Source organism: Artemia sp. Qi Xiang Cuo, chromosome 3 (genome assembly GCF_049724085.1).
Source record: "Artemia sp. Qi Xiang Cuo chromosome 3, ASM4972408v1, whole genome shotgun sequence".
In the NCBI taxonomy this organism is placed as follows: domain Eukaryota; kingdom Metazoa; phylum Arthropoda; class Branchiopoda; order Anostraca; family Artemiidae; genus Artemia; species Artemia sp. Qi Xiang Cuo.
The window spans coordinates 36,675,446-36,696,194 of NC_142796.1; the positions used below are offsets into that span (position 1 = coordinate 36,675,446).

The 20,749-nt window shown below is 34.2% G+C and overlaps 1 protein-coding gene across 2 annotated transcripts in view; it reads right to left on the reverse strand.

Moving 5' to 3' along the window:
- Positions 1-1,625: 1,625 nt before the first annotated feature.
- The window catches only part of LOC148954059 (luc7-like protein 3), a 51,427-nt gene continuing 32,303 nt past the window's right edge, over positions 1,626-20,749 (reverse strand). Inside the window, exons 6-9 of one of the 2 annotated variants that reach the window (XR_016141474.1) lie at positions 18,100-18,240; positions 9,957-10,033; positions 5,191-5,263; positions 1,626-3,118 (exon numbers count right to left, since the gene is read on the reverse strand). Coding sequence is in view for 1 of the 2 variants with exons in the window: in XM_089085775.1 (XP_088941901.1) it covers positions 10,003-10,033; positions 18,100-18,240 (172 nt within the window). In the remaining variant the exon portion in view is untranslated. Of the gene's footprint in view, positions 5,264-9,956; positions 10,034-18,099; positions 18,241-20,749 lie in introns of both variants that reach the window. The other variant, XM_089085775.1, reaches the window with a different exon arrangement.

A 20,749-nucleotide genomic window follows, 5' to 3' on the forward strand; every position in this document is an offset into this window, starting at 1 on the left:
AACGCAGCAGTGTTATTCTCGTAAATAGCACTAATCACTTTAATGTATTTGTCTGGTATACCAAACAGGGATGAGACCTTTGCTCTTCTATCAACAGAATCGAACGCTTGCTCAGTAATCTATCAACCTGAGGACCAAAGGTGTTTGACAACTCAAGCACTTCTCAACTATTAACCTAAGAGTAAAGATTTGGTCGACATATCCTCTATCTTTCCCAAAACCGCATTGTTCTTTTCTCATAACTTTTTAAGCGGGCTTCTTCAGTTTCACTAGTGTCACCTTAATAAGTAAATTTCTGCCTAGAAACCATGCCAATGCCTCTACTAATTATATCACTCACTCCCACTACATCTCATATACAGGCGTTTGATTAGGGTTTTACTAAAATTGCTAGGTACTTACCTTTTTTCAAAAATCATATTCATAATCTTCAGTAACTTATCTCTACCATAAGATCCGTCATATTTAAGAAACTTATTTACCACACTCTCAGCACCTGGAGCCTTATTATTTTTTAATCCTTTTAGTACTGTCGCTAATTCTTCCTCACAAAAAATAAAATTTTCCTTCACATCCTCCAAGGTATCACAAACTTTAATTAAGTGTACAATTCCGCTATAGCATTTTTGCAATCATCGATGACGGTGAGAAAATGGGAGGGTATGCTAGCAAACCCACATATTGTACTGATTTCGTAAAAAAAAAAACAAAAAAAAACAGCATGGAAAACTATAAGAGGAAATTGGCGCTAGCATCGGAAAAAAAAAAAAAAAAAAACAGCAACATATGACCCACCATCTTAAAGGCAACTACCCTACGTTATCATGCCAAAATTTTCCTAAGCTAATCTACACCCGTTTTGTACTTACTCGATTTTTACTAAGCACAACTCTTGGAAAAAAATTTGATTAATTATCACTAATAGAAAAATTTCTCCTTTAATCCAATCATTAATTTAAATTACGTCAATTATTCAATTTTCATTGAAAATTTATATTTTATTAGTAGAGTCGTGAGACATTACACTACAGTCAACTATACTAATGCATGGTCTTATTTATCCATATTTTGCTTGAATTCTACAAATGACGTTGTGATTTTGAACCACAAGAACGGTGATGTTAAAAAAAAAAAAAAAAAAAAAAAAAAAAAAAAAAAACGCAAGAGGATCGCACATATTAACATTAATTAGGGGCTAGAAACTATATAGCCTTGAAATGGAAGTAATTGCAGCATCATCTAGAAGCCCATGAAGAGTATGGCAAAATATAAGAATAAAAATTCAAGCTGGCCTATAAGAGGACAAAAAAAAAAAAAAAAAAAAAAAAAAAATCTACGCTGCCTAACAATTCCTAGCTTGAACCTAAAAAGCCTGTTCTTTATCCAGCTTATCTCTGTAACATCAGTAAGCAACAAAGCTGCTAGTTTCTATTTTAAAAGCGTCTTTACTTTTTTTTTATTATTTTTCTTGGTAACCCTATACTGTCCGCGGCACTGGTAGTTTACAACTAACATTCCAGCCATGCTAAAACCTCTAACATTAAGTTTTCTATTTGATTTGGCTATCAAATATTTGCCCAAGAAGACACTAACATCTATCTTAACAGAAGAAAAAGAAATACGCTAAAAATATTTTATTTTCATAAAAGAAAAATGAAGAAAACAAGTTACAGCAAACAGGTTACACATGGTTAAACTTGGACTGTGCCATTACTAAATGAATGGGTAAATTAAATTGAAATAATTTCGATAACGCTCTCTCCACTAAAATCTAGGCATGTAAACAAAATACTTTCTCTCTTACATTGTAATGCCATCAAGGGAAACAAACCTTTGCCCAAAGATTAAAGACGCATTTTATTACGTTAAATGTTCGCAATCTGGAATTGGGATACATTCAAGGAAATTTAGGGGGGTGGGGAGGCGGAAATATCTTTACCAACATCTAGAGTAGGGGGAGGAGGGCAAAATTGTCGTTTAATTATTTTAACAATAATACCAAAAAAATACATTTTCAGTGAAACTATCCCCCAAAAAGGTGTTTTTCAAAAACTGGAGTTATGGGGGGGGGGGGGCAGGAGCAAAAAAAGAGAGAGAACAAGTCTCCTCCTGCCAATTGACAGCACTGTGGAAGGCGCCATTTAAAGGTGACTAAATAAAGTGATATAATATGGTAATATCAAATCAGCAAAATGTGCATAATTTCAAAGTAATAAACAGTTTCAGGTGATAAAATATAATATTGAAAACAAGACATAAACAAACTTAGATTATCATGCAAAATCCTTGATAAGCTTCACTCTCCTGTATAAGATACCATAGTAAACGTTAATGAGCCTCTAGTGACCCACAGAAAGTATTCTAGTGGGAATTTCTGTGGAATCACTGAGAAAAAATGCATGCATGTGTCCGAAAACAAATTTCACAACTTAAGATTTCCGTGGCATAAATACCCCAAGTTCCTCCAGTGAGCCTTTAAGAAAAACAAAAAAAAAAACAAAAAAAAAAAACGATCTATGTGTAATTTTAAAAAAAAGTATGCGAAGGTTGCTCACACTTATGAATTGGGAATTCTTATAGGGCCGTCGATAGCTTTTCTTCTTTTTTCTAAGAAGGAACTGAAAGTATTCAAATAGAGACGTGGTATATCGATGCTAAGAATTTATAAGAAGACAAAACCAGTTTGTAAACGTAGATTTGAAACAATTTGCGAATGTAATTTAAAAAGTGTCAACAAAAGACCTAGAAAAATTATGATATTGTGAATTTGACTATAAATATACCAAGTACACGTATAACAGTTACAGATAAAATGTATGGCTTACATTTTAGCTTGAGTTAATGTTTCAGCTAAAATAAAAAAGAACAGGTTCTCACAAAAAAAGAGAAAAAGAAAGTTAAATCCATAAAAAAAGAAATCCTCAAAAAGCTTTCAGATAGCTTTTAAATGATTCCAGATTACAGATATTCGACAAAATGATCCCTTTCATAAATAAAAAGAATTCTCGTTTCTTTATTGTTTCTTTTTTGTTTTATTAGGAACATACCTTGAAAATCTACCTCCGGGTTTCAGAATGAGATGTTCGTCCAATCACCCTTAATATTCCATGGATTTGTCCTAAACAAGATAACATGTACCATATAAAACTCAGTTTAAACTAAAAGGCAGAAAATGTAGTAAATATTTTTAAGCATAAGGAAACAGAAAATAAAATTTGTTAAAGCTAGAACACATATATTCTTTTTTTTTGTTTTTTTAACAATTTCAAGATTAAAATAGTGCGGTAATTACTTACCCTTTCTAATGGCAAAAGACCGAATAAAAAATATGCTAGGAATATCCCGGTCTACCACTTACTATAGGAGTAATTTTACAAAAGTATCCCCTTTTCTCACCGTCATAACTAAATCAAGCTAGGACAGACGGGTACCCTATTTTGAGTTAGGGGGAGGGGAACTTGTACTCATATATGATTCTGAATGCGTTGAACACGTTAACGCCTGTATGACGTCAGGGCGGAGTATCTTCAGCAGTAAGGATGCCCAGCAACGCCGAGGTGCACTATATCTTTATTTATTAAATTTGTATTACAATTGGCTTAGTTCCTCCGGGAACATCGTACAACCTTCGGGAAAATGTTGGATGTTTGGAGGTGCAGAACACCAGATAAAGAACGCACATCTAAAACCAAAAGTATCCCGATTTCTGTCATGAGTAATGCTTTGAATATGCAGAAAATACATGCGTCTAAATTATCGCCTATTTGTTAATGAAGAATTACAGCATTCTATGTCCATTACAAAATCAATAAGATGCTATTTCTAAATAACTAACAGGTCATGGGACTAATTAATAAACCCCTTCAACGGCGTCAATCAAGTACGTAAATGCTTACATAAATGTAACACATTTTTTCTGCTAACTTGAATAAAGTACTTTGTGGCGCTTTGAGAGTGGTTTAAGAAAAACTTTACACAACTTAATGAAAAATATGTGCACTTGTTATTACTGTCATTTTTGATCTGTCTCTCAAAATCATATACACGGACATACAAAACTCGACTTTATTCATATGAACAGGAGTGTATCCGGTGGTGGCGTCCTAAGGGACCAAATAAAGCCCCTCTCCGAAAGTACAACAATAGAGATCCTCCAGATCCCTTGATGACACATAAAGCATTAAACAGACATTTCATCTGCTTTGTCTTTATCAAAGGGACAAGTAGCAAGCCTGTCGCCTAACCTTGCCGCAGCAGGAGCCTTGGGCTCTGCACTGTCAAGTACTTTGTGGTACTTTTTTTGGTAGCATGAATCCACTATGCTACCATAAGGTTTAAAGGTAATAAGGTAGCAAACATCTGCTCTAAAATTGCAAAGAAACTTGATATTTTACAATTGTAATTGCAAATTTTCATTTTTCTAAGAAAGAAATATGCAACTAAAAGAGTGTTATAATTGTTATAGTTCTCTTGTTTTTTGCCCAAGAGATTCCTACATATTTAAATGAATTTATGACAATAAATATGAAGAGAAATTTTGAAAATTGAAATTGTAACGTTTTTACAGAAAATTAAAATTTTGCACCCAGTATCAAATGCAAACTATGCAATTTTATTGTTGCTAATTGCGGTGAGGAAAAGTAGACTGTAATTGATTAATTAATTAAGCAAGATTGAGCTGAGATTAGTAAATTTCATTTGCTGGACCACACCCTAGATTTAGAGAGCAAGCATTCCTTGACATCGTGGATCAGAAAGCCCTGGTTTCACCCAGAATTACAAAAAAAGCAAATTTTTAATAAAAAGCAAAGCTGTTGTTAAGAATAGATGATTTCTTCTTATGAATTCCACCTATCCCAATTTTCATGTCTCCACCTATCACATTCTTTACATATGGAAACACAAAACAAAAACAGCTTTAAAAGGAAAAAACCAACAGTTACACAAAAAAGTTTTCAGTTATCAATTACAATTAAAATGTGATCATCCTAACCTCTATGTATCCAACAATACAACAAGTTCAAATAAACAAATGCAAGGACAAAAGTTGCAGCTATACAGCACATGAAAAATGATTGCAGATAAAACCCAACTGAAACTGGCAAATTACTTTATTATTATTTATGACACATGAATAGTTCAATTTTGTATATACACAACTGTAAATACACAAGTAATAAGATTAATCACCTGTATCATTGAGGGAACTCTCTCAGATTTGGGCTACATGTTCAATGCTGGCAAATGTTTAACCAAGTTCAACCTAAAAAGAAAAAGAAAATTAGAAAAAAAGGTAGCGTTTTTTTAAGATAGATAACATATCTAAGCAAAACCACAGTATAGTCCAAAAAAAACCTCCCTGAGAGTCTACAGGCACATCATGTATTGTCACTTGTTTACTTATCACTACGCTTTTCTTTTACTTTTCGTAACCATTTCTTTTGACTTTGATAGTAGTAAAAACAATTGTTGTTTCTAACAAAAATCATCACAAGATACCAAAAATAACTCTTCGACAAGTTACAGCAAATAGTTCTTTAAGGAAGAGGGCAGTTTGTAACTGTTTGATGTAAACGTATATAGGTAAATGAATAAAAAACTTAAAAAAGACAAAAAAAAATTACTGCTTCCATCGGCATTCGGCACTATTCAAATTAATGTATCTTAATTTTTATATTATCACTAGACTTAGAGGGAAGATTAAAAAAAAAATAAGAATAACTCACATAAACAAAAGAATAACCCAATCAATTGAACAAAATTATAGAAGACACAAGGAGAAACCATATCCAAGGTATAATACCACTAAAGTGATATTTATCACTCAGTTTAAAATGGATCTTCAGGTCTCTTGTTAATCAAACTGAAGAAAATTCATTAAAAATGAGGCCCCTGATAACTAAGGAATCAGCACCTGACTGAACTTGCCCATGGGACAAGGTTAATATCCCTTAGGGAACATTTCATCATGGGAATAGTGTTACAACCAGATTAGTCCTTTTCCCTTGCATAATGATTCTAGGACAATCCTTCTAATCCTTCAAGTCACAATCCAAAACAGTTTGCAAGTTTCTAACCACTTCTCTTCTATTAATTTATAGCAAATTGACGTCCGAAAAAAAATCGGAATATGCAAAAAAAAAAAAAAAAAAAAAAAAAAAAAACACTGAAGGTTTTTTTACGTACACAAATTATTCTTTATAATATAATAAATGCAATTTTTTAATTTTGCATTGCGTATCTAATAAAGAAATTGGGCAACAAAGAGGAATCGCACTTAAGATTTCTGATTTCAGATTAAAATACATGTCTCCATCTATCTGCTGCAATTATGTTAGCCCATTTTATTTCTAACCAAATTTCAGAAAATTTTCGGGAAATTAAAGTCCCAATCACGTATTGCATTCTAAAACTATGAAGAATTCTAGATTTTGACGGTAGCTTAATTTAAAGGCATTTTCTGGCAAAAATCCTCAAACTTAGGTCATGCTCGAAAATAAATCAGCAAATCCAATTTCAGTATATTTCAGATATTTTAATCTAATCCATTCCACCCCCTCCAACTTAGAATCTGTTAAACTAAGCGAGAAAAACTATTCTATAAGAATATTTTTCCAGATATATAAACAATTCGAAACTAGCAATACAATGGTATTAATACCACATCTTTACCTTTATTCCAACCAATACGCTTTGGAGGCAAACAACTTCAAAAAAGTGATCATTGCTCATGGATCAACTGTGTATTAATACAAAATAAATACCTGGAGTAAATTCATACTGATATCCGAGAAAAGCGGACGCTGTAATCACAATGAAAAGATGGTCCCATAGGGTCACTTATTGTCGGAGAAGATAACTTACTGGTGTACATAAAAAGACAATAAGTGAAAAAACAGACAAACCGTGAAAATACAGCTGTTTAAAAAAAATACCGTTAAATTGAAAATTATATTATTGAAACGCCCAATTTTAATAATTTTCATAGGGAAATTTTTTCTATTGAACATTTTTATTCACTTTACTTATCTTTTTGTTTTAGGACAGATTTTCGGTTATCAAACTACTAATGTCTTGCGTTCAATGTTTTGATTTAAGTTACATTTTTTATTTAACTATATAGTAAAGCAATGATTGTAAATTCTAAGTTTGAAGATCTGAAAACAGAATTCCCCTATGACAAAGCACACTAGAGCCGCCATGAAGAACAATCGAAGATGTAACAGAAAAAAGATAAAAAAAGAGGGAGGAGTCATACCGACATTGGGGGTTATGATAAACAGACTATAAGTATAAAAGTAAAGGAAGTACATAATTCTAAGGAGACAAATACAGATTTAATTCTCATCAGAGAAGTTTAGGTTTTAGACATGTTTACTATGACCGAATGTCCGTTTCATCTCTCATTGATGGAAGGACACATGACAACCTAAATTCCTCTCTAAGCGATTCGCTAATAGGGCTGTTCTTACGATTGAAATTTATTTGTTGCGTGAACTTGTGCTAGAACATTTCGATTTTAATCTTATTCCATATTTACGTGATTTACCATAGCGTCAGTTACTTACTTTTTAATAAATGTGTTAAATCCTGGCATAAAAAAACTACCGATTTTTCGTTTTTTCTCATTTAGTTCAACTTAAGTATTGGAAAGAAATAGATCTAAAAAAGTACGTTCCTCAGCAGCTACAAAAAGACAGCAATTTTCAACCGACCAACTAGTTTTATATTTTATTTTACTTACATGGATTTTCAAATTCCCTAGACATTAATTACTTTTATTTTTCATTTAATCGTCTTTAATATACTTACGCCTATTTAATTTACATTTGAGCGGTGATGAAACAATTTATACTACTTATTGACTTTATATATATATAAAAAAAAAAAAAAAAGAAAAAAAAGAAAAAAAAAGAAACGAGAGAAACTCTTAAAACTCTCAATTTAGGTTGTACATTGAAACCTATAAATTTTGGAAATCTACTAAAAATATTTTCAAGTTTTTCTAAGTTTCTAGTTAGCTTTCTAAGTTTTTAGTACAATAGCTTACTAAGCCCCTCTTCCTTACTTTTACCAATGAGAGAACGAGATCTGTTAAATCCGCTAAGCAAGAATCTATTACGATTTGGAATATTATAACTGAAAATTTGAATGAAATGAAATTTGAAATAATGCACATGTTCCAATAGAGCTTAAGCGTGAACGCATTAGGCAAATGACAATGAGAAATATAAATACATAAAGAATTAGTTAAAACCTCATCATAAAGTGGAAGCGCTTTCTCCCCTTCTCTTCTGGCAAAATCTCCCCTTCTCTCAAAATCGTCCTCTTATTTGTTCTTCTCTATTTCATTCAGTCTTCTCTTCATCTTGTTTTCTTTTACGTTTTTACCAGAGAAGGTTGTCGGGGTTAAGACTAAAATATCTAGCTTTTTTCTGTGTCACTGATATGAATCAACCTTATCACATAAACAACCACATAGGCTACAAATAATTTTAGGTATCTATGGCCGTTAGGACGTCTATTTTTTTAAGTTAAGATACCAGACGTTTATCAATTTCTTTCGATGCAAAAATGAACGGATTAGTGTACTCGAAGCTTAGAGAAGAAGGCTCAGAAGAGTCACAAGGGCCTACACTTCCTAACTTCCACTAAAACGAATTCTTTTTATTCTGAATTTTGTTTCCACATTGTGACGACATAATTTGTTTTAGTTAAAATATGCAAGCATTATCACGACTGGGCTTACCGAAAAAAGAAATCAACATTAATATTTCCCGGAGAGTCCATTTTTTAATATATTCCCAAATGTAATTTCCTTCTAATTTGCAAATCTAGAGTTAATAAAGGTCAGGTATCTATAATTAGCAGAAACATCAAATATTATCCTACTAATAAAAGTGTTGTTGAAAATTTACCACTTCAAAGTCGGTATTAAAAAATTATCTGTTTAATATAAAAACCTCCACAAACAAAATTTTGCCTAATGTTTTTGCAGTTCATAAAGATTAACACACCAATTAAATCGAGCTTGGATGTAGCATTTTTTTTTATCATAATACTAATGATAAAAAAATTTGGACATAAAAGAAAAGTTTATTTCTAAATCTTAATGAGAAAAGAAAATCAAAGAGGTTTCAATTCTATAGATTTAGCAGAAAATTTTTCTGGTAAGCTACTGACTTCGAAATGGCAAATTTTTATTTAAAAAATTCAAGTATTCTAATACGGTGAAATGATTTAACTCTGATTCTAGATAAAGGTAAAAAAAGATTAAGAATACGGCACTAGACCCTTAAAGTCCAAACTGGCGGTGCTGATCTCCTTTTCGAGGCCCTTCAGCCAGGAAGTGAAACGGGGGATTGAGGGCCAGCAATCCTGTGCTTTCGCACACCCTTCTTGCTTACCTTCCCCAGATTTCTCCAGTTGCCCATTTAGAGCTGGGTCAATTCTAGCTGAGCTTACAGAATCAGGCCACTGACTCTCATTCCAAACCAAGGTCAGCACAATTAATAAACAGAGATCAGCACCAACTTAATAAACATTCCATATTTCCATCACAGGCGGAAGAAGAGCAATCTTTCCATTACGACAAAGTGAAAAACACTGCAACAAAATAACCCTTGCAAAAGAAATTAGTTTATTAGATACATTAATGGTAGTTGGTTAACTCACAATCATTCCCGAGCGTCACTGGTCTGCTCTTCTTGCACAAAAATCCCAAAAAGCCAATCTTATGTTTAAATAATATTTGTGCATTGAAGTATAAAAGGAAATTGAGCAAATAATAGCCCTTAATTGTTTCAAATTTAGATAATTATCAAAAAAGGAGGTTACAAATAAGCCAAAGACATAAAATATAAAAATGTACCTCTGAATATTTATTTTTCATTGGTATCACGTCAGTTATAACCATTGACACAGGAATTCATTTGAGCTATAAGAGTTACACTTACCTTTCGTAACAGCTAGACACTCTATACAAAAAATTTCATCCACCTTTTAATAGCGGCGACGATCTCTCGAACGACTCCTGAAAATACCAACAATTAAAATTTCTACCCTATTTTTGTTTATCGTGAGGTTAGCCTTGTGCTAGAGACTGCTTTATACACTGTTAAAACATTCTGAAGACGGTATGACTGTTAAACAGTATTTTTCACATCTTTTTATTGTTGGAGACTGGGGTTAGTGTCGACGAAATAGAACCCCAACTCCATATAACGTCTGGCATTTCTTTTTAGAAACTAATGGTTCATTTACACAGTGCGGAAATCCATCTGGATTTAGTAATCCGTGCGGAGATTACGTCCGTTTTCGTGCTTCAAAAACTCTCTAGCTTTCCACAAAGATTTCGTCAAATCAGGAGGATTCTTGGCAAGGTTTTTAAACAAATAAAAACATGACTATGGAACATCAAAATATTTGTTGTTTTAGACTGAATTTCTTTCTCTTGGTTATGTTAAACTCTTTTATAAGACACCAGGTGCATTTTGGTTGTCAAAAAACCGTATTTTGTCTTCTGTACCTCCCTCGCGGTATGAGGAATAAAGCGAGAGCCAAATTAGCGGATAATATTCTTTAAAAACTTACCTTAATCCAGGCTCATGCATTTATTTGAAAATTTTGCCTTAAAACGTAGCGTTTTCTGAGCCATCATTCGAAAAGATACGGACGGATTTCTGCATGTATTTCCGCAATGTGTAAAGGAACCATAAGATCAGACACTTTTTATTAAATCCAAGAAATGTCAAACACTAGATGCCCCTGGTACTATTTGCCGAAACCAGCACCAGTTCCCACTCTTGTAAGCTCTTAAGCTTTTTCTTCCCGTATGAGAAGCTATTGAAAAAAAAAAAAAAATCTTTCAATAAATAGAGATTCGGGAAATTTAAATACCAATTCAATTTATGATATTATTCTAAAATATGAACCCATAGTTAATAATTGTAATAGGTTTAAAAAATCAACAGGAGACTAAAGTAAATACAAGACCAAAAAGAAAAGCAGCATTGGATACCAACAGAAAGATTATTTCCCAACAAAATAATTAATTTTATGTCCAGTTGCTTTATCCAGGTGCTTTTGTGCATTCACGGGAGTTTCTCAATTCATTTTTATTTATATTCTGTGGCATTAAGAATGATATCTATAACAGCCTGTCTCTGGATTTAGAAAAAATGGTTAAAACAAAGTTAGCTGAAATGGAAAGCAAGCTCAAAAGTCTTGAGCAGCTAGTACTTAACGTAAACTCAACGAGTAAAGAAGTTCAGACTGCTATGGTGAACTCTGAGGACAAATTAATCTAATCAGATTGTGGTGTTTTGACTTAACGAGGACGTTTTGATCCCGGAAAATACAGAAAACAAATTTCTTGAGGTTTGTAGCTCGAAATTCCCGGGAATCCCACTAGTAGCTAATGACATTATCTCAACCCAAAGGACTGGTCAGAAAACTAACACTGCCGTTCGTCTAATCGTCGTTACTTCCTCCACCTTGAAGTTTCGATCAATCACTTTGAAAAACAGAAAGAACTTGAAGGGTACGTAAATTTCAGTTAATGAATCCCTCACTAAGAATAGACTCAATCTTCTTTCCTATGCTAAGAGTAATCTAGGCTTAAAAAATGCTTGGACAGTAGACGGCAACATATTTATCAAAACTGATCATACCAGTCCCCGTAAGATGGCGACTAAAGGTGATATAGATTGTGCTGGAGCCTCTGTTCCTGCCGGTCTCAACGTTAATCATGCTTATTTTAGTTCTCAGTACTTTATTTTTTTTTCTTCTTGTTGTTTGCTAGTAATTTTCTGTCCGTATTTTCTTTTGTTTCAACAGCTACGCTGTATAGTTGGTATATTTCTGACTGTTTTCCTGCCCACTACTTTAATCGGTCAGTATTGGTCCTATCTTTTGAATGCTTCCTGTGTACTCTTTCCATGTTTGCTATATGTTCTTTATATGTTTGATCTTGTTTTTCCTTCATTGTCTCTTTCTTTTCAGCGTTTCCCCCAAAATTTCACTATTTTCCCTTCTACCTGCCTCCCAACCAGTTTTCTTTTTCTATTTTCTATTCGAATTCTTTTTCTGTATACGATGGATCAACTATAGGCTACTAAATTCTCTCTCTTTCTTTTTATCTTTTCAGTTTCTATGTTTTTCTTCCAAACTTCTTGGCTTGATAGCAATGTGCTACCTCACTGTTTCTTATATTGTTAATGATTTTTTGTTTTTCTTTCATACCATGATTCTACTCGTTGATCATTACACAAGTAATTTTTCTATTAATTATCTATTCATTCTTCCTTTTTCTGCACATTCCTCTTTAATTATATCCATATTTTTATTACACCCACTTTTTATAAATGGCAGATGTTGATGATGATCACTCTAGTTTTGATAAATCTATTCCTATTCAATTTAAATTGCTTGAGATGACTCCTCTAAATATCTTAAATTTAATTGATGACTCATCTAGGACCCCACATAATATCTCTTCTTTGACTAGTAATTCTACTGCTAATTTCGTCTATAGATATGACATGACCAAAAATATAAATCCTGGTATTAATTTCTCAGTTCTTAATTTAAACATTCAAGGACTCTGTTCTTCTCTAAATAATTTGAAGTCTCTCATAGCTAATTCTTTTCTTCATACTATTGAAGACTGTGGAACATTTCTTCACAAGGGCAATGATATGCTTTTAGATATTTCCGGGTATAACTTGGAGTTTGTAAATAGATTGGAGAGTAAAAAAGGTGGCTTAGCATTTAATATTACTGATTACCTGGATTATACTTTGCGTAGTGATCTGTGTAAGCATTTGAATGAAGTTCTTGAGTCTGTTTTCATTGAAATTTTGATTGACAACAAGAAAACTATCATTGGCGAAATATACCGCCCACCAAATGGGGTGATACCTTCTTTCCTAGGAATTTTTGACAAGGTTATGTTTGAAATATGCAGAAGTAATTATGAAATTATCGTTTTGGAAGATTTCAACATTGACCTGTTAAAAACTTCGTCTACAGCTTCTTGTTATTTCTTATCCTCTGCTTTATTATTTAATGTGTTTCCTTGTATTACTATTCCTATCAGAGTTACTGACACATCTGCCACATTAATGGACAATTTTTTTTTCTACTTTAATGCCCAATTCGAGCTTTGTTGTCATACCTGGCATCTCTGACCATTCTCCATATATTCCAAATTATTCAATCTCTGGTCTACCTTCAGTTCCTTCCACTCCTTGTAATTTACTAGTCCGTTACCAAAAGCATTAACTTGAACAGTTTAAGTTTCGATTTTCTGATACCTCCCGAGTTTTTTACCGATGCAAGTCGGTCTGTTGCTAGCCCTTTCAGCCAATTTTATGATCAGGTCAGAGGCCTTTGTTGATAGTTGCTGTGCAACCTCAGCTGCCTAAAGCTCCAAGCGTTCAGTTCATCGTGCCCTTTGGATGACTTCAGCTCTTTTTAAGAGTACAAAAGGAAATACTTTTTTGTGGAAGCCATTCAGGTCCTCTAGCTTTCATCATTATCTTGAAAGGTATAAAAAAATATAGAGATATATTAAATTCCTTAATTCGTAAAGCCAAGTATATTTATTACTCCCAGATGTTCTCTAAATTCGGCAAGAATATGAGAAAGACCTGACAACTTAGTATAAACACAGTTCTTCATCCCAATTCCAAAAGAAATAATTTGCCAAATAAATTGATTTCTAAGGGGGTAGAGAATAATAAGGTCATAATGGATGAATTTTGCTCTTACTTTGCAACCATAGAAAAATCAGTTTCTGAAAATATTTTGGTTAGTGCTTCTTCTACCAGTGACTTTAGAAAGTACTTCGGTCCTTCTTGTCAAAAATCGATGGCTTTGGATCCGGTTCCCGAGTTTGAAGTCCAAGGAATCATCTCTGAGCTAATAGGATCTTCCTCTTGTGGACCTGACCAAATTCCAGCTAAGGCTTTAAAGTTTATTTTGCCCTCTATTCTATCTCCTCTCACCATTCTTGCTGACTTGTCATTTTTGAATGGAACTTTTCCTAGCGCCCTAAAACCTTCCAGATAGATGATGCTTCTAATTATTGACCAATTTCTCTTTGATCAGCCTTTAGTAAAATTTTTGAAAAATGTATGTACTCTAGACTTTTGTCGTTTCTTGATTAAAAAAAAGCAATTTTTTCCATTACAATCAGTTTGGTTTTCGCCCTAAACACGCGACAGAACATGCTTGCATGGCCTTGCTAAAGTTCATTCACAAGGCACTCGATGAGGGTAGAATTCCAGGTACAATTTTCCTTGATGTCAGAAAAGCGTTTGGCAGCATATCACATACTATCCTACCCTCCAAAATGAGGCACATGGGGCTACAGGGAATCAGTTATCATTGGTTTGAAACTTATCTATCTGAAATGTCTATCAGTATTGACACTAAGCTTCAAGATCAATTCCTTGTTGATTTTGGTGTCCCTCAAGAGTCTATCCTAGGACCTATTTTACTCCTTATATTCATCTATGATCTTTTTATTACTGTATCTGAACAAACTAAACGAAGTTGCTGTAGCATTTGTGATCATAATTTTGTTCCACCTGGCGACGCAGCTCTAGATTTAGAGCTATTCGCATTTTCAGATGATAGCACTCTTGGGTGTTCAGAAATTAAAGATTCTTCCCTTATCAAGAAAGTGTATTCTGTTCTAGAAAGAACCTTTGCTTGGTTCGGTATAAATCGCCTTGCCCTAAATCTGGCTAAATCTAGTCTACTTATTTTTTCCAGATCAGGTACTTCTTGTCCCTTGGTTCAAACTATTTTTACCCCTCATGGTGACCTACTCGTCCCCCTGATAGAAATGTTCGATTCCTGGGTATTTTATTGGACGAAAATCTTTCTATCAAACACCACTGTACTCTCGTGAAACTTAAGCTCTCCAGAAACCTAGGAGTTCTTCGGAAGCTTCGTCATTGCTTCCCTGCTTCAATAATAAAGATCCTCTTTCACACTCTCATTCTACCTTATATGTACTACTGCCCAACAGTATGGCTATCAACATTCTCTTCTTTTACCTTTTCTGTTTTCATAAATATATTACAAAGCAATTAAATTAGTGTATGAGGTGACAGACCAGCTCAGCATTAATTTACTGGATGGTCAATCCACATACATCTTTCTTTCCTCTTGTTTCATTTTCAACTATTTTCATGGGCTCCTCCCTAATTTCTTCAAACAATTATATCTTTTAAATTCTGAATTACGCAATGGATCTTGTGTTTCTTTTTCTCTCAGGAATGACATGGATATTTTCATTCATAAGAGCAAACACGTAAGATCATATTTTAATCCGGTTTTATGTTACACCTCTATATGGAATTCCCTACAAGTTAAAATTTGATAATGCTATTTTTATGAACAATTTTAGAAACAGGTAACCAACCATCTCTTGTGACTAGATAGTTAGCTATCCCATCCCTTTTTTCTTCCCTTCTATATCTCCTTTTCAATTTTTTCAATTCATTTATTCTGATTGGCATGGTAGTTTTCGCTGTTGTTTAGTTTTTTTTTCTTCTTTTCTTCTTGTCCTTCTGTTTGATTTTAGTGCTATTATTTAATGTTTTGGTCTCCCACTCTCACAGGCCAAAGAGCCTTTGTGGGGGAATACAGTTATGTAATTTTTTTTGTGTTTCTTTAAAATAAATTGATTGAATTGAATATATATGCCCCAAGGGCATAACTTTCAACCCTTTCCCTGAGAGCTGTAGAGGAGGGGGTTGTCGTCCTAGTAGACATAAATTCCAAGACTTTTAACTACGATGAATAAAATTGTTCTCCAAATTTTGATTGAAAGTGTTAAGGCAAATGATGAGCGTGGAGGGGGCGGGGGCTGGTTGCTCTCAAATCACTTTGACTCTTAAAAAGGGAAATATAACTTCTAATTTCAAATCAAATAAGCCCCATCTGTTGTTTATACGACCGTCCATTTCATAAAAACCTAATATGATATCATAAAATAACAAAGACATAATTGTTATACTCGATTTGTTATACTCAAAGACATAATTTCCAGACCTTTCAAATTCCTTGAACAAAATGGCTATCTCAAAATTTTTATTGGAAGTGTTTGGGAAAATTATGAGCGTTGGGGGGAGGGGGTTCATTAGCCCTCTGATCACTTTCGACTGATAAAAAAGGCACTAGCTCTCTCAATTTTCAATCGAATGAGCCCTTTCTAAAGTTTTTACGACAACACTTTCTACAAAAACCTTATATGCCCCAAGGGCATAACTTACAGCCCCTGCCATAAAGGCTGTGAGGGGGGGGGGCGGGTTGTCATCCTTAAAGACATAATTTCCAGATCTTTGAACTACGTTGAACAAAATGGCCATATAGAAATGTTGATAGGAAGTGTTTGGGGAAATTATAGACGTAAGTGGGGGGGGGGGGAATGATTCTCCCTCTGATTACTTTCGACTATTAAAGGGCTATAGCCCTGTCAATTTCCAAGCGAATGAGCCCTTTTAGAAGTTTTTACAACGACGCTTTCTATAAGAACCATAGCTTACAACCTAAGCCCTGAGGGCTGTGGGGGGGGGGTGTCATACTCAAAGACATAATTTTTGAACCCTTCAGTCACGTTCAACAGAATGTCTATATCAAAACGTTGATCGGAATTGTTTGAGGGAAATGATGAGCGTGGGGGAGGGGGGGCATTGTCCCTCCGATCTCTTTTGACTATTAATAAGGACACTAACCCTTTCAATTCCCAATTAAATGAACCCTTTTTGAAGTTTTTACGACAACGCTTTCTATAGAAATCTTATATGCCCCCTGGGCATAACTTACAACCTTTACCCTGGGGGCTGTGGGGGATTTGTCATCCTCAAAAACATAATTTCCAGACCTTTCAACTACGTTGAACAAAATGGCAATCTCAAAATTTTGATTGGATGTGTTTGGGGAAATGGTGGGCGTGAGAGGGAGGTTAGTTGCCCTCCACTCATTTTCGACCATTAAAGAGGGCACTAGCCCTTTCAATTTCCAAGCGAATGAGCCCTTTTTGAAGTTTCTACGACAGCGCTTTCAATAAAAACCTTATATGCTCCTAAGGCACAATTTAAAACCCTTGCCCTGAGGTCTATGGGGGGTTGTCATCCTCAAGGACCTAATTTCCAGAACTTTTAACGACGTTGAACAAAATGACTATCTCAAAATTTTGATTGGATGTGTTTGGGGAATCTCTGGGCGTGAGAGGGGGGTTAGCTACCCTCCAATCACTTTCGAGTATTAAAAAGGGCACTAGCCTTTTATATTTCCAATCAAATGAGTCCTTTTTGAAGTTTCTACGATCACCTTTCCTATATAAACCTTATATGCCCTCAGGGCATAACTTACAACCTTTGCCCTTAGGGCTCTGGGGGGGGGTGTCATCCTTATACACGTTATTTCTGGATGTTTCAACTACGTTGAACAAAATGGCTATCTCTAAATTTTGATTGGATATGTTTAGAAAAATGGGCGCGGAAGGGGTGTTAGTTGGCCTTCCAATCACTTTCGGCTATTAGAAAGGGCACAAACCCTTCCAATTTCATATCAAATGAGCCCAGTTTGAAGTTTCTACGACAACTCCTTCGATGCGAAGTGCCCTGGTCTAAGAGAAAAAAAAAAAATACATTGTACCAACATCGTTCTTTACTTAGGCAGCGCTATTGCGCTGCCTATGATTTTGGGCTTCAAATTATAATTTAAATTTGAATCTTCTTGTGATTTCTGGGATGGTGCTTCAGTTGAGAATGAAGGTGACTTTTCTGGAGGTAGCCCTTGGTATGACTGTACAACGTCAGCAAAACGCGAGTTTATGTCATCCGTTGTTTTCTCTGATGGCTCATCCTTCATCAACTTAACTGCTTGTGGGCTTCTTCCCGTTAGGTGTTTAGCTTTACCAAAGAACTGCGTTTCCTTCACCTGTTTAATTTTGTTTCTTAAGGAAGGTTTAATAGATGCACAAAACTAAGCGATCAAATAGACAATAACACCTAGCTACAAACTGGGCTTCTGAAATACCTTGAATCATTAAGTGTGTAAAAAAAAAGTTTAGGTTACCTTCTATCTCTTCTTTCATAGTCACTTCTTGGTCTATAAGATCCCCGGTCATATCTACCATAGTCATTTCTGCTGCTTCCATAGCTACTTCGATGGCCTCCACTATATCCTCGACTGTGACGATCATATCTTTCTCTTGACCTGGAAATGAAATCAATATAATTAAAAATGAGCAGTCAATGGTCAGTTAAAAATAGATAAATCTACGAACAGATCCTTCACCTAATGTATCACAGAACAAAGAAAAGATTAAAAAGTTTTTTTTTACATAAAGTCACGCACTCTACCACGGTGTTCCACATATCACATAGGTCATCTCCCAGGAGATTTCTTTGTTGATATTGGAGGACTATTGGAGGGGATTGGCTGTTTCGTACCTCGACAGTAAGAATTTTCTAGAATGTCAGAGTAGACAACGATCTCTAAGTGGCAGCAAGGAGCAATCATCCCAGGTCCAGATATGGGCACAGAAAAATAACATAAGTTTTTTCGTAATCTTCATTATAGTTGTGTGCTTTTTTTGAAGAATTGCTAAATTGATTTTTAGCTTTTCTTGCTGTTTTTTATTAAAAAGTTTCTTTTAAACTGACACTAGACAACAAAAAGGGACATTAATTAACGAAAATGTAAGAGCGGGGGGAAAATGTATTTTTTAAAACCTAAGAGGGGCAATATTGCTGGTCTTTCCATATTTTTCCGTAGAAATACACGAAATGTATTTTTTAAATGAAAATCCAAAAAAGAAATTTTTCAATTGACCCCCACCCTCACCCCAATTAACACGCCAGATAACGAATCTTTTTTTTAAATAAGCTGTTATTGGAATTAATTTTTCAACTAGGTATTCTAACTGTGCAAAAAATAAACCTTCTAAGATACAATCTAGGCAAGTATAAGTTTCATTTAAATTCATTTGGTCTGTAGAATAATTTTAATAAAACAAAATTAAAAATCCATAGCAAGACAATTATTGCTTAGTTAACAATTTGGGTGGGCAAAATTTTCGAACAGATTATTTGCACTAGGATTGGTATGCGTACATTATCTTCTTTTTCCCTATTTCGGATTTCATAACAACAGAATTTAGTTACTTAGAACTTTTTTTTAAATACAACTGTTACCTTTCTAGGAATTAGGGTACCAGTCAGGGTAGCCCACACTGTGACGATAAACAAGAATACCTATAGGCTACTACTATATGCTAACAACTAAAGCCTGAAACGATCTGAACATCTCGAAATCGTACAAAAACGCAAGATTCAACCAGTGCTCTTCGATAGAACCCAATAATATTCCCGACTTCGGCAACAGATGGCTGGGACAGGAGTGTCTGTACGCGGGTATAACCAAGCAGGAAATTATACCGGAAAATGAAAATTGGTCTCCAACTCATTAATTAAAAAATATCCAATATGTCTTGAAATTTTATCGTCCTCCCCCCTCATGAAAAAAAACCTTTATGCACATTTGGCAATTATTAGTACTGCACTCAAGATGCTGAAAACGTAAAAACCTGGTTAATTTATGTTGTGGAAAAAAAAACCCGAAAAACCCTGATTGAATACCCATTTGGTCCTACAAAGCAGCTGTTTAATGACAGAAAAAAAAGTAATAAAACATCAGTTTTCTTCGCTACCTGTTTCTATTGTTTTTAAATTACGCTATTTTCTGTTCTTCTTTTTTTTCAAAAATAGAAAAGATAGAAACCGTGTGTCCGTGTTTAACCTCGATATGCTATCAAAATACTTTTACATAGGCGAGTGAAGATGATGGTACTTTTTCTTCACATTATTCTTTTCACTAGCTCCTCCTCCTCCCCACACCCCAACAAGCTGAAATTGATATATGCTTGACGATCAGCTTAACACTAAATACACTGAAAAAGCAAAAACATAATTCCCGTATAATTAACGCAACGGTCTAAAATACACAGATCTATCTATCTATAATTAACTTCCGTGATATGATCTCCCGTGATGAATCAGATAAAATTGAATATATTCAAAAAAGAGCCCAAAGAACTCCTTCTAAAAAAGGCCAAGCTGGAAACTCTTGAGCACAGGAGAGGAACGCTGTGCCTCCGCTTTGCAAAAAATGCAATAATAAACCGCCTGCCACGTACTGTTTCTGAACCCGTCCCTATCTTGTCCCCCATCCGTTGTTTAACCTCCAGATATGAAAAAACCTTTGTCCCCTTCATTACTGATCAAATAAACCACTAGTTTTTTTTTTTTTTTTTTTTTTTTTTTTTTTTTTTTGTACTGGTGATACCCATGCTTGTGTCCGTTTGGTTCTTCCACTCACTCCCCTTTTTATATACTCTCTTTTAAACCTTTTTAACACTGTTTTTATCTCCATTTTTTTTTGGGTTTTGTTTTAGTTTGTGCCTTTTTAACTTTCTTACATTTGACAATTTTTGTTTTTTAGACTAATAAATGGCTTTGCCTTTCTGATATTGTTGTTTTTGGCATTGTTTAGCCAGTTTTTTAGTTGTTGTGCTATTTCTATGTTTTTTTTTTTTTTATTATATGACCCCGAAATAAGAATTCGGCCCTTCGGGGCTTGTGATATTCATTTTTTGAAATAAGTATCTTATCTAATCTAACTTAGGTTTTGTAAAAAAAAAAAACCAAAAAAAAAACTAAGAACG